The following is a 15,879-nucleotide window of genomic DNA, read 5'->3' as shown; positions in this document are numbered from 1 at the left end:
GGTACAAACAATGGGTGGTTTTTATATACCGGTACGTATATATATATATATATATATATATATATATATATATATATATATATATATATATATATATATATATATATATATATATATATATATATATATATATATGTATGTATATATATATATATATATATATATATATATATTTTAATTACACGGTATGTATCTCAACCAATGGAATATATAAAATACCAGCAAGTTCATGTTCAGAGATATTCATATTTACATGAAGAAAGAAAAGGTGGGACTTGACAAACTGTGGTCTAAAGAAAAGCTTATAAAGGTTATATATTGTGTGTTCTTGATTGGTATAGTATCGTCAAGCGATATTAATACTCTAGTCATTTCAAAGTGTTGTAATTATTCAAGTGATTTAGTTAACAAAAAATGTATGCGTTATAATGGTCAAACTATAGCTGGCTATCAAGCTTCATCCTAGGCTCATTAATGTAAATGTATTGTATCACTTTCTTAGTCATTGTTCATGACTGCTGTTATTACAGCAGCCATGACTGGTATGATCAATCTATGGTATAATGGATTGATAAAAATATGTATTAATAGAACAGCAGACTTCAGTATTATATCCATCACGATGCAATGAAAACCAGACAGAACAGACCAAAATACAATGTGAACTAAGCCCTAGTTAATTAGTCATGTTAAAGTTAAAAACTAGTTACATAGAGATGTAAAGTGTCAAAAGAATTGGTGAAATGAAATAGAAATGAAGATTGAAAAGTGAGAAATTATTAAATCAGACAAATGAGATTTCAGATAGAGAACAATGATGTGCACCAAACACAGTATACTATTTCTGAGTTTATTCTTATACAGGCTGTACTGTCACAGTAAAGAGGCTTTCATTTATGGAACCTTCATATCTATTGTCTTCAAAAAAGAAAAACCCTATTATGATAATTTTTCTTTTTGTTAATTTCAGCATATTTTAATTTTTAATCAAGTCGCATTCCTCGGCTACTAAATGGGTTTGTAATGATAAGTAGTTTTAGCTTTGATAAGTTATGTTGGTTCATTTATGGAATTAAGTCTACTCATATTTACAGAAATTAGGTCATTACAATATGGAATGTATTAAATTATGGGTGATGGGGAAGTGTTGTATACAATTTAATCCGCTTAAATAACTAATTATGGTTCCCAAAGTAGTATGTAGACCCTTGCTTTTAGCTGTCGTACATTAAAGACTTTTGGCCTGTCTGCTTTACTGAATATAAGAAATACCCATGCCAATTGCTTCATGCCAAATCTTCCCAGAAACAAGAGGAGAAACAGCTGAAGGTCTCAAACCCCCCACTGCAACTTTCTTACAATGACAACTTTGCATTGAATTGCTTCAGTAGGGAAATAGTACAAAGGTCTGACATGTATGTTTCTCATTCGTGGTAACCATACATACACACATATATCCTTCATTCCCAATCCAGCGATTGGATGCACTGTGCTCCTTCATTAAATCGATATTAAAGACCATGAACGGCTTGGAGTCCACAGCCTTGAATATAACAACAATTCAAAAGCGCTCTGTTCTTCTGCACTCAGGCATGCTGACTGTTTGAATCTCCCACTGTCTATAAGCAGAAGAAATGGGTTTCACACAATGTAAGATAAGGTGAATCAATTTTTTACAGTCTGCTTTCTAGTCCCTTCACAGGAAGTATTCAGAAGCAAAGTATTTAAATGTAACTTTGGGGGATTTTATTCAGCGACAAACAATATAAATTTTGGCAAAGAAAACCCTCAAAATTTTTAAACTGTATGCCAGGGCTCGAAACGCAAAATCTGTGAAATTAAGAGAATCCCGCATCAATGGATAAACTGAATATCATTGTGCAGGTAAAAGACTCACTAACACGGCTCCCATAGGGAAAATTCCATTTGAACTCTATATCCTGCTCCAAATGAAATAATAAATGTGGTAAAATTCTTTGATTTCCCTTCAAGAATATTCATGGCCAATTACAGAAACATAAGGAAGCTGTAGACAACCGGTGTTGTACCTCTTTAACGGCTGTGTATGGTGCAGTATCTTAACCAAAAAGGTTCCATGTCCCTAAACTCTACCTTGGGAAATGCAAACTGTGTCCAGTGGAAGAGATATTTTATTTTTTTATGGATTTGTAATGCTGTGAATTATTAAATATATGTATTTCAATTTTTTTTCCACAATTTCAGTTGTCTAAACCTTTCATAAACATATTAGGGGTAAAATATACGATTACACAAAAGTAAACTAAAGTTTCCCAAATTGTGCCAAATTATGACATCCTAGGATATATTAATAAAACGTGTGCACACGGAAATGGAACTTTCTTAGACTGAATTGACTTTAGTATACTTGAACTGTTAACTTCTCCTGGTGATATTTTATCTGTGACCTAGAATACAAAACAGTGAGACAATACAAAAGTGCAGATGTAAGAGGCCCACCTAGGCTGCCGTGAACATTCTGAGCATTTCATATCCTTTGGTTCCTTACCCTTTTAGGATAGCTTTGTGTCTTTTCTGAGCATATCTGAATTCTCTCACTGTAAATAGCATGAATTCATCACCCTTCCCTTGAAGTACTTCCTCACATTTCCCGAGAGCCTCCCACCCTCTAGTTTCAGAAGGTGACCTCTTGCTTCCCTCCTGTACCTTGCTGAAACCTTTGATATATATGAACTTTTTATTATTTTTAACATATCCTTTTCCCTTCACTGAAAAATGTCTTGGCTTCTTGTTGCATTTTGTCTCAGCATTTAATTGAAGGATTGATCACCTCTGACAAAATGAAACTGGTTTAAAATGGAGAAAAAAAGATCACCATAATTTTACTAAAAAAGGTCTGTAATAACCACAGAACTGTTAATATCCATCTACAATTATATTTGTGCAATGACAACCCCCAGCAAAATATACATATATAGTTCCTGGTGCATGAGTAAGTATATAACAGTAGCGTAAGTAATAATAAGACAGATCTCAAATCTTAGTATAATAGCACTGACTAAATCTATGTGCTGACAGTAGGTCACGTATGCCTACTGGAAGAACGTAGTGACAAGTCACCAGAATCATTTCTATGAGAACATAAGCTGAACGCCTCTCATACGCCTGCTCTTTCCATGTCTTTCTATAATGACCTGGAGCCCCCAAAAGCACACTGGATACATGTCAGTAGATTTTGTCCTTCTACAGACTACATACAAGAACACCAGGGTAGAACATGATTTTTCATGTCTCTTAATCAGACACAGGTACAAATAGGATATGTATTTACGTGACTATTAATGGAATGAAACAAAAGCTAAATATTTAAAAAATTAATTTTTTGACAGCATAGATATAATAAGTCAGTGGCACTCACCATATCACCAGGTTTAACAGAAACAGCCACCACTGACCCTGGCATCGGTGATCTCAGAATGCTACTGGTGTCCTCTTCTACCTTCTCTGGCATGTACTTGCTGAGCTCGGCTGCATGCTTCGTCAACACTTGCAGTTTATACTTAAAATTAACAAAAGAAATTCACCAGTTAATTCGTTTATACCATGAGATACTTTGACTTCATACATTATGTGATTAGCGGGGGAATTCCATCTACTGCTGAAACAGCGATAGTTTCGGCATTTTATGAAAAAAGTTTACCTCTTAAAATCTAAAGCTATAGAGAATAATTTTTATACATACATACATATACCGATATATTTTATATATTTATATTTTAAGAGACAATTTTCATTTCCAAATTTAATTCAGTATTATGGGATGGAAAACGATAAGAAACATTTCCAGCCACCACCATTCACAACAGACATTCAGCATTTGAGCTGCATACATTAACATTGTCACTAAAATCAGCATTGCTAACAGTTGCTCATCCCAAGAAATCATTAGTGAGAGATCCTATTCTAGCATATAACCTGATAAAATGAGCAATTAATATTATGAACAACAACAATAAAATTCATATTAAATCACTCTCCTCCATTATATTAGTGGGAATGAGTTTGGGAAATTAACAGGGATTGTTCCAAATTAACTGTATTAGTTTCTGGGGTTCCGGAGCTCCATATTCATGAGTGAGATATTCATGCTATATACAAGGAGTCTGTTCATGGTTTCAACTCGAGAACCATGCACGCACAAAGGAGAAAAAAGTGAGATCCCTGACCATAATCTAGCCTTCCACCAGTAGATGGCAGTAGGTCTCTTTGCGATGACACACTGGTTCGCTCAAGATTAGCCAAGGAGAGATTGACAGCAGGATCTAAAGTCACACATCACGCAGTTTGCACACGTAACGCAGATTTACATTTCTGTGGTGTCTAGGTATTTGAACATTGGCCAAGTATTGGAAAGGTTCTATATTTTAGGCTGCGGATATTTTGTGACAGTTGAGAGTAATTTATTTTCTGTTCCAATTCTTACTATTGATATCTAATAATCGGGAGGGGGGGGGGGGAGGTCATTTATAATTCTTAAAGTAGTCTTAGGTTAAACAATGTCACGCAGCCGTCTCAAATATTACATGGGAATGCTGACAACTAGTCATGTCAAGAGCTTGAAACGTATAAGAAAAATGGGCTACATCTAATCAAAGTAACGGCGGGTAATTTACATTCCTTAATGAAATAAGCTTTACAATGTTAAGGAAACATTTTTCCATTTATCGCTCGGGCTTACATTTTAAATAGAAATATGGGTAATCGCTGGTAAAGCTGTTAAGATTTGATAACGTGTTGCTTGTCCAATTCCCCTAATCTGACAGTCTGAATAATGACATCTTGGGCATGTATTTTTCTCCTCTCTTGAGTGTGTGTTTTGCAATCAAGAAATACAAGTATCTGCCAGATTCTGAAGGATATGATCCTTGAGTAAAATTACTGTGCAAATAAAAGCTTTTTGCTCCAATTAAAATTTGCCTGACTCATAAGTGGCAGGGAAATAAAGCGAGCCAAGTGCATTTTCCTGTCAATCTAATAAACATTCAGTGCAGAGGGACTATTTATCAAAGATAGATTGTACTTAAAAGTCATTCATTAAACCTATGGGGGGGAAATATAATTACACAAAATTGCAGAGTTTCAGGATCTGTGGATGTCGCCTGAATCCCGCTTATGGTTTTTAAATAATAAAATACATAGAAAACGCCGGAATCTGTGGTCTGGAATCACCATGCAACTTTATACTATCTGCTTTCCAATAAGGGTGGAGAATTACACAATTGCTGGCGTTCGGTTTACACCGCCGCCACATTAAGATCTTTCTCATCTTTGTTTTATTGTTGCGAGGTGTAATGCTGTCTTGTTATTTAAGTGTCCAAATCTTGTACATAAAGCTGCAAATTAATGCAAGTAACAAAGTGCCAATATATTTGTCTGATTTCTATTTCTCACGGACTTACAGAATATATGAAAAACCTGGAAAAAGTAGAATGGAATCCAACACTGTTTATTATAGAAATACAGCATAACATCAGAATGAAGGCTATCCTAAACCAGATTGTATCAGTAGCCACTTCAGTATTGGCTAGAATTAATTACTCTGAAAGCAGGAGGACAGTAACGAAGCTGCCCACCTTAGAGACACACTTTGGGATGTGGCGTCATGGGTGCCGATTTCAGACGTAGGAAGTAATTCGTTATTCTTATTATGCAATTGAATGATACAACAAAAAAAACAAAACAATAGATAAAAACAAGGGTATAAAGTTATGTTGACATGTGGCAGTCGACCTCTGCGCAAATATCTGGATAGGGTTGTTTCTACTTGGGGATTATCATTTTTACTAATCCCATGTCCACATGCACACACCAGCTACAGTGCCAGAAATCGAATGGGATGGTATATTGAACAGAGAAAAATCATGTCATTGTTAATGCTTTTAACTGATAAAACAGCATAATTATCTGTGAATATTAAATATCTGAATATAAAACAAAATATAGACAAGAAATAATATAATCGCTATATAACAATTTTATATAGTTATTCAGGACATGGTTCATGGCAATTGCAATGGATGTAAAAGTTACTATTGTCTAGTCAAGGAATATAAAACGGGTCTGTCACATAACGCGGCTACGAGCGAGAGAATGACTTTTTCTAGCTACTGTTTGTAGTGCTCAATTGCTCTTGTTGTGACAGGCTGTAGTGACGGGGTAACACTCCTCCCGTCGCAAGGCAATGATTTCACTCTGAAGATGCTGCAGACAAAATGCTCGATACTCAATACTTACACAAGACACAGGAAGATCATTCCCCATCCGCTTCAGCCTGAAAAGTGGGTATCCGGCAGTGGGTATAAAGAGAAAATTTTTTTTTAATCGTTTCTTTTTTTGTCTTGTGGGATATTAATTGTTGTTCAATGTTCAAGTCCTTCAAAGTGGAGTGGTTCATGAATTTTGGGCAAAATAATAAAAAAGCTTATTTTTGTCTTTTACCTTGTTTTTTGCATGTGTTTAGAATAAAGTGTCACATGTTACACTAAAATAATGCAAAATGTGTAAAAAAAAAATATTAAGAGTACATAGAATCACCCCAGTGGGGTACGAGGGGGACTCTGGAGTACATTTGCATTAACAATGTGTTTTAAAAAGTCGTAATGGATGATTTAGCTGAAAACATCTGGAAGCCCCAAAACAGGCGAACACACAAAATAGAATTTACAAAAAAGGCACAAATTAAAAAAAGGTGTAAATGGAAAACTAAAACAATAAATTAGACCCCCAAAGCCACGTTCACATGTTCAGTATTTGGTCAGTATTTTACGTCAGTACTTGTAAGCCAAAACCAGGAGTGGAACAATCAGAGGAAAAGTATAATAGAAACATATACACCACTTCTGCATTTCTCACCCACTGCTGGTTTTGACTTACAGATACTGATGTAAAATAATGAAACGTTAATTACTGACTGATACTCCTTCATAGTGTACAGGAAAATATACTATTATCAAAATGTCCAAAAGCAAATAATCATAGTCATGTTCTTACTGGTCACAATGGGAAATACATATCTCTGTATATCAACGCACTTCAACGATCAAAATTTATTTCCAACAATTTCAACTTTCATCTATGTTGTTTGGAGAAATATGTTATCTAACCCGAGACCATTCTCGCCACACGCGGTCAGCCAAAGGCACTGCAATGTGGTTTATTGTGCCATTGTGAGGCCACTATAATGTACATTATACTAAAACTAGTATTGTGATACATATTGAAGCATAATGGAGGAGAATATTGTAAATCTAAGGACTACCTGTACAAATTTTATGACTTGCCTTCATATTTTAAGGATATGTGCCCACACTGCACTTTTGACGCGTTTTTATCCCCTTGATTTGCCACAAAACCTGAAGTATTGTCTAGTTCAAAAAAAGTAAATGAGGCTTATATTTTCCTTGCAGATTTAAATCAGTCATGTCAACTATTTTAACGTTTTTAATGCAGATTTCACCCAAACTAACGAGTGGGGAAAAATGTGCAACAAAAACGCCTGTAAAAAAAGGCATCATAACAGTGCGCATCTAACAGCATTGGTCCTGCTAACACATCGGGATTTATATCTGGATCTTCTGCTGTAAATCCTGAACGTGTGCACATATACATTAGCAAATCTAGTTTTTCCTCCTGTAATTATGTTATTTACAATGGAAAATGTGCATACTTCACTGGCCTTATTCCAACCCAGGAGGCCATGTCAGTCTGTTCCGCAATGTAAAGGTAGAGGGAGATGAGCAGATAACTGGGGTGGGGATTATTTTCATTGAATTGCATTATTAGGCATGGAAAATGTATCTATGGATGCTGAGACCTCCGGGAGAGGGTACATTTTGCTTCACATTATATGGATTAATAAACATATACCGGTACTTATCTTTTACACACCAACCGGCAACACACTTCTTTGGAGTGGTCTTTTTTCTGTTCCATGTTAGATACGTTTAGTTGGATTTACCATATTTGTCCAGAATGAGAAACCTAATCCTGTATGTTTCACACTAAATTTGGATTTGATTATTTCCTGTCTCAACGTGTTACTAAGAGCAGATAATCTCCCACAACTTGTCACTAAAAGTTGCAGAAATCTTATATGAGCAACTTTACTTCAAACTGAAATTATGTCTTGCTGCTGCTAATATAGCAAGAGTTTAATATATTAATGTCACATCAACTGGTATATATTGTATAACCATTTGTGAGTTCACTGTGAAAGTCTGAACTGTGTGGCATGTAATCCCCTGACATAGAGCTTACAGAGAGCACTGATCTCTTCTGGGAAGTAGAGGAGCCTTAGCGAGTGCTGATGTCACTGCTGCCGCAAGAGTCATTCACAAAGTGTTCATGCTAATAACACTTACCCTCCCTGACAGCTAACACACACCTGATATGAGGATCACGCCATGAATGAAGTTTCCTCTGCCTGTATCTGAAAGCTCTGCAGTATGGGAGCTAATATGTTCCTTCACCGGTAGAAAACCATGCGCCATTTGGTTTTGTGTATGTAGATGTTGACACAAGTTCTAATTTACACAAACTGTACAAGGTTTACCTCTGAAGTCCTTTTATTTCTCTGCCAAAAACAGGATTGGATATCAACAGCTGCAAAATTTGTATTTTAAGTAAGCATTAAAAAGAATAATAATACAAAAGGAGTAAAAAGCTCTTACCTGTATTTGGTATTTATACTGTATAATTGGACACTAAAATGTATATAACCTTTGTTTAGCCAGAGGCATAATAAGACTGTGGTGAACCGCCATCTGCCCATCTGCAACTTGCACCGGGGCAGGCGGCTGCAGAGACAACAGGGGCAGTATAAGAAAGCCGCCAATTCATAATCGGCAGTCATTTGTAAATGTGGCGATTCTGCGGCTGCTGCATCAGCGGCTTTCATAAGTGTACAGTCCCATAGAGCAACTGTAGGCGGCCATGGGGTAGCCAAAATGTGCCTAAAATCTGCATTATTATGTTACTCGGTGTGGTTTTCAGAAAGTGATTGTTAAACGATTGACTATTACTGGCCTTGCAGTTTTGCAGGTTCACCCGCAGAGCTGCACAGCTATTAACAATCAATCAATGATCAATTTTAGCAATCTGAAAACCACACCAGCCCCCACTTCAGTGTGGTTTTCTGGTAGGGCCTTAGATGGCTGTCAGCCGCTGTGTGGGAACATTCCCTAAACAACTGAGTGTTTTCATTAGTCTGAAAAAGCAGAATCTAATGGTGGTGGGATTCTGCCCCATTAAATATCACAGTGCCCCCATTGTTAGCATATATGGATTGCAAGTCTTTTCATTGCCTCTCCCACCAACACATGGTTGGGGAACATTGGAACAGTGCTGGGCAAGCAAAGCGGCAGAAGATCCTGAGGTGGCGAAGCGAAGTCATGACAAAGATGCTCCTCATGAAGAGGAAGAAGCTGAAAAGTGTAAAGCATTAGGCCGGCCTCAAACTTGGCGTAAGACAATACGCCACGTATTATACGTCCGTACTACGGCCGTAATACGGAGAAATGTTCCCAAAATATTGATCCGTAGTCAGGGTGTGTCAGCGTATTTTGCGCATGGCATCCTCTGTATGTAATCCGTATGGCATCCGTACTGCGAGATTTTCGCGCAGGCTTGCAAAACCGACATCTAATGGATTTATGTGCTCAAATGTTCGGGAAAACATATATACAGTATATATATATATATATATATATATATATATATATATATATATATATATATATATATATAGGTCATTGAGACACATATATATATATTCTGTATTTAGATTTCATTCAGCGCGATATCTGTGAACAGCCGGTAATTCAATTGCCGGCTTTTCATTTCTCCTGCACAAACCCGACAGGATATGAGACATGGTTTACATACAGTAAACCATCTCATATCCCCTTTTTTTTTGCATATTCCACACTACTAATGTTAGTAGTGTGTATGTGCAAAATTTCAGCGCTGTAGCTGCTGAAATAAAGGGTTAAATGGCGGAAAAAATTGGCGTGGGCTCCCGCGCAATTTTCTCCGCCAGAATGGTAAAGCCAGTGACTGAGGGCAGATATTAATAGCCAGGAGAGTGTCCATGGTTATTGGCCCCCCCTGGCTACAAACATCTGTCCCCAGCCACCCCAGAAAAGGCACATCTGGAAGATGCGCCTATTCTGGCACTTGGCCACTCTCTTCCCACTCCCTGTAGCGGTGGGATATGGGGTAATGAAGGGTTAATGCCACCTTGCTATTGGAAGGTGACATTAAGCCAGATTAATAATGGAGAGGCGTCAATTATGACACCTATCCATTATTAATCCAATTGTTGGAAAGGGTTAAAAAACACACACACACACACACATGATTTAAAAGTAGTTTAATGAAATAAACACAGCGGTTGTTGTAATAATTTATTGTTCTCTCAATCCATCAGGAACACCCTCGCTTGGAAAAATAATAAACGCACAAGATACATACCTTCTGGTGAACCGTCTCGTCCCACGAAGTAATCCATCTGAAGGGGTTAACTAATATTACAGGCAGGAGCCCTGCTAAATGCAGCGGTGCTCGTGCTTGTAATTCCCCGGAGAATGAAGGAAATGTAGGTCATTGACCTACATTTCCTTCAGTCGCGGTGATGCGCCCCCTGGTGGATGTCCTCATATGACCTGGAGCGTGGGAAAAAGTTCCCAGGCTGCAGTTCATGAGAACATCCACCAGAAGGCGCCTCACCGCGAATCAATGTAAGTACAGATCCTGCTTTCCTTTCAGCACCCGGGGATTACAGGTATGAGCGAGTGGTTTATCGCAGCTCGTGCCTGTAATATTAGTTAACCCCTTCAGATGGATTACTTCGTGGGACGAGACGGTTCACCAGAAGGTATGTATCTTGTGCGTTTATTATTTTTCCAAGCGAGGGTGTTCCTGATGGATTGAGAGAACAATAAATTATTACAACAACCGCTGTGTTTATTTCATTAAACTACTTTTAAATCATGTGTGTGTGTGTGTTTTTTAACCCTTTCATACAATTGGATTAATAATGGATAGGTGTCATAATTGACGCCTCTCCATTATTAATCTGGCTTAATGTCACCTTCCAATAGCAAGGTGGCATTAACCCTTCATTACCCCATATCCCACCGCTACAGGGAGTGGGAAGAGAGTGGCCAAGTGCCAGAATAGGTGCATCTTCCAGATGTGCCATTTCTGGGGTGGCTGGGGGCAGATGTTTTTAGCCACGGGGGGGCCAATAACCATGGACCCTCTCCTGGCTATTAATATCTGCCCTCAGTCACTGGCTTTACCATTCTGGCGGAGAAAATTGCGCGGGAGCCCACGCCAATTTTTTCCGCCATTTAACCCTTTATTTCAGCAGCTACAGCGCTGAAATTTTGCACATACACACTACTAACATTAGTAGTGTGGAATATGCAAAAAAAAGGGGATATGAGATGGTTTACTGTATGTAAACCATGTCTCATATCCTGTCGGGTTTGTGCAGGAGAAATGAAAAGCCGGCAATTGAATTACCGACTTTTCACTAACACCGCTGCGTATTTCTCGCAAGTCACACTGCAGGTCCGTGTGGAATCCGTATTTTTCTCGCCCCCATAGACTTTCATTAGCGATTTTTTTTGCGCAATACGCTGACAAACGCAGCATGCTGCGATTTTGTACGGCCGTAGAAAGCCGTATAATACTGAACCGTAATATACGGCTAATAGGAGCAGCCCCATTGAGAATAATTGTGCCGTTTATTTTGCGAGTTTTACGGACGTAATTTCTGCGCTCTTACGTCCGTAAAACTCGCTAGTGTGAGGCCGGCCTTAGGCAGCAGAAAAATACAATGGGAGGGGATATTGGGAGTGGTGAAGTTATGTTCTATCTGAAAGTGTCTAACGCACCCCTTCTCTTCCATACAAGATGTGCCTCAGTCACATATCCCAGTTGTTCCTCCTAGCTACACCTGTGATTTAACTACTAAAGCTTGTTAAACATTTATTTGAAAGGTGAAACTAAATTGAGCCAAGTGCCTCAAGCTTTATTTCCAATACTTCCTTTGTAGCAGAATTTTCACTGCTGCATTGAAGATGGTAAACTCTAACGGATTCTCAGAAGATCCATATTCCTCTAGAATCTGTGGTCTACTGAAAGATGATCTGGACATATTAAATATTGATATACCGGATCCTTGTTCCCCAGAGATAGGCAGTCACAAGTATCTGATGGGCCCTTTTCCTATAGCAGTAAACATTACACGCTAGGGCTACACTTTTAGGTTACTTACTAGTGATGAGCGAACGTGCTGGGATAAGGTGTTATCCGAGAATGCTCGTGTGCTAACCGAGTTGTCTTCGGTGTGCTCAAAAAATATGTTTGAGTCACTGCAGCTGCATGTCTCGCGGCTGTTCGACGGCCGCAACATATACATGGATTGGCTGTTTGTTAGGCAATCCCTGCATGTATTGTGGTTGTGGAACAGCCGCAAGACATCCAGGCGCGGAGACTTGAACATATTATTCGAGCATGCCAAAGACACTTTGTTAGGAACCGAGCATGGTCAGATAACACCTTATCCAAGCACGTTCACTCAATACTATTACTTACAGATTATGTTTACCACCTACTTGTGGAGGACTGGAGGCCTACAAATGAGGACAAAGTAGATAAGACCTATAGAAACGTAATAAGCTTTTTTAAAGGTCTAGTTTCCACTTGTAAGATGACTTGCCATTTGAAATTACTTCATATACTATAACGCACTTATTTTTAGCCATAGACAATGTGGCCGTTGTATCAGTAGTTTACAGTCTAAGATTCCAACGAAATGTTCCCCTTTTAGAAATTCAAATGACTATTCTTTTTTAGATTGTATTGCTTTTCAAGATTTGTGCTCGTTTTTGATGAGCCAGTCCGAACAAAGCATAGGCTGTTTGGCTTGGTAACTGGTACAAAAAGTAGATTATGCTACGAAATCAGCCCTTATTATGAACTATTATCATTGACTTAAAAAAACTTAAAGTTCAATCACTACATTACTAGGCAATATGATGGGGAATTTAAGTATAGGATTTTATTACAGCAGATAGACTCTTGCTATTGAGACAAGTAGAAATTCTGATTACTGAAAAAGGGGTCTCAGATGGGGGCCACAAAGAGATTTGTTATTAATGATTTTGTTGTAACCCCTCTCCGACGTTGGGCGTAATAGTACGCTCAAGTCGGACTCCTCCTCAGCTCAGCACCCACACCTTTCCGGGCACATGTCAGCTGATCTATACAGCTGACATGTGCCTGCAACAGCCGAGGGTGGAATCACAATCCACCCACAGCTGTTAACTTGTTAATTGCAGCGGTCAATCTTGGACAGCGACTGTTATGGCTAGCGACCGCAGACATGGCCCAGCCGACGCCTCCACGTCGCCAGACCATGACAACGTGTGGTGAGCGTCCCAGGTGGGAACAAAATGTGGACCCACTGGACCACAGAAGGGAACCTGGACCTACCCAGACTAGGGAATGGCAGCGAACAGGGTCTGTGGCAGCTGAGCTTGTGGACAAGATAGTGGCGTGCAGAACTAGATAACACCGCACAACTTAAGGTATGAAGAAACAAAGTTTACTTTAAAAAAATCACAGTACATAAAGAGAACATTACGATGCTAGGCTTCTGATTCCGCACATCAAGGAAGGGTACACATCTCAGGATAACAGACGAAGGCAGGAGGACATCATGGGTTGATGCAGTCCAGAGTTATCTGGCGCAGGCATACTAGGATGGCCTCTCTCTCAGGCGTATCATAGGCTCAGCAGAACATCAGACACCGACCTCAGACAGACGTCAGACGATGGCAGTGGTCATCATGGGTTGATGCAGTCCAGGGTCATCTGGCACGGGCATACTAGGATGGCCTCTCACTCAGGCCTCAGGCGTAGCACAGGCTCAGCAGGAGAACATCAAACACAGACTCAGGACAGATGTCACCACAGGGTAGATCCCGGGGAACATCAGGACACAGGCGGGACATCAGGACACAGGCGGGACATCAGGACACAGGAAAGACATCTGGAACACAGGCATGGCAGCCCAAATCATCGGCTACATCAGGACATCTGGGACACAGGCGTGGCAGCCCAGGTCATCGGTTACATCAGGACATCAGGGACACCACAACGACATCTGGGATGACACAGGACCAGGAACACTGGCATGACAGTTCAGGTCAACGGCTGAGACACAGACGGCACAAGACCAGGCAGCGGTGGTCGGGCTCCGGACACCAGGCAGCGGTCGTCAGGTTCCAAACTACGGTCGTTAGGCTCCGGGTATCAGACATAGGAAGGAACTCAAACGGGATGGTGCAAACACCGCCGTGTTGGCCCGGGCCGAACGGAGTTAGCGCCGCAGAGCAGGCTGAATACAGCATAGTAAACACTCAGCAAAAACGAACCTAGGTTAGTTCACAATCACTGGGTACAAGGTTTCAGACACAGAGGGACTTCAGGAACATAACACAAAGGACACAGTTCAGACAGGGTCAGGTACAGGAACGGATGCAAGATCAAGTGTTCAGGCCTAAGAATCCAGCCCTCAGGGAGGCAGGAACACAAAACACAACAGAAACGGGCCTGGATATGCAGCCTCCAGGAAAGGTGGATCTGGGTACTCAGCCCCCAGAGCAGGCGGAAAAACAGGACACAAACAGAAACAGATCTGGGTACTCAGCCTCGAGAGCAGGTGGAATAACAGGCATCAGCTTTCCTAGAACTGAACGTAGGCAGAACAGGAGCTGAACAACAAACACACGGTGTCTTGACTCAAACTTAATGCAAAGCTCTGGCAACGCCCAACAGGAAAGAGTGAGCTTATATAGGAGCTGCCCCTCAGCAATAGGTAGGAAGGTGTGGCAGTGCACACCCTAAGCATAACAGAAACCATTACAGCACAGTCAGCACAGGAACTGAGGCTTGGGGCACCTGGCAGCAGCTGCAAGCCTGGACACACGTGGAAAGTCATGCACCAGCTGCAGAGAACTTTGCAACCCATGGATAGCTTCCACAGTGGCAGCCAGGGACCGCACATGCAGACGATCATGCAGTGGAGCAAAGACATCACAACACATGTACAGCTACGCCGCGGAGCAGGGAACTGAGCAGCATCCATACAGGTAACAGACAACAGTATCCCTGCTAGTTAGGGGGAGAGGAACAAAGTGTTAAAGCAGAGACAGAGTAACGCCAGATAAAAAAGATACATACCCACCGGTGTTACAGCGACATGTAACTATCAATTACTGGAAGTGCGTCGTAAATCCCACCCATCGGTGACCCCGTCACATGACAATGGGTCACTGATGATTCGGCATGACAACCAGAGGTCTGAACCACACCTCTATGGTTGTCATTGCTGGATTGCTATGAGCGCCACCCCGTGGTCAGCGCTCATAGCAAGTGAGCATTTCTGCTACACACAGGCGATCTGATCATTACCTGTGTGTAACAGATCTTCGGGGTACTGCAGTTTCTAGTCTCCCATGGAGACTATTGAAGCATGCAAAAAGTAAAGAAAAAAGTTTTTAAACATATAGAAAAATATAAAAGTTCAAATCACCCTCTTTCGCGTCATTCAAAATAAAACAATAAAAAAATCAAATATACACATATTTGGTATTGCCAGGTTCACCCGATCTATCAATATATAAAAAAAAATAACCAGATTGTTTAACGACGTAACAAGAAAAAAAATAAAAATGCCAGAATTACATTTTTGGGGTTTTCGCTACAGTACAATAAAATGCAGTAATGAGTGATCAAAAGATCATATCTACACCAAAATGGTATCAA

General features: G+C 39.9%; 1 protein-coding gene across 1 annotated transcript in view; it reads right to left on the bottom strand.

Annotated features, from left to right (window-relative positions):
- PCCA (propionyl-CoA carboxylase subunit alpha) overlaps nt 1-15,879 on the bottom strand; it is a 658,713-nt gene that overhangs the window by 12,457 nt on the left and 630,377 nt on the right. Inside the window, exon 22 of the mRNA XM_077297080.1 lies at nt 3,398-3,538. Within this exon, the coding sequence (XP_077153195.1) occupies nt 3,398-3,538 (141 nt within the window). The remainder of the gene's footprint in view (nt 1-3,397; nt 3,539-15,879) is intronic.

The sequence above is a fragment of the Ranitomeya variabilis genome, chromosome 3, assembly GCF_051348905.1.
Source record: "Ranitomeya variabilis isolate aRanVar5 chromosome 3, aRanVar5.hap1, whole genome shotgun sequence".
Classification (NCBI taxonomy): domain Eukaryota; kingdom Metazoa; phylum Chordata; class Amphibia; order Anura; family Dendrobatidae; genus Ranitomeya; species Ranitomeya variabilis.
This window is presented reverse-complemented; position numbering and strand designations above follow the sequence as displayed.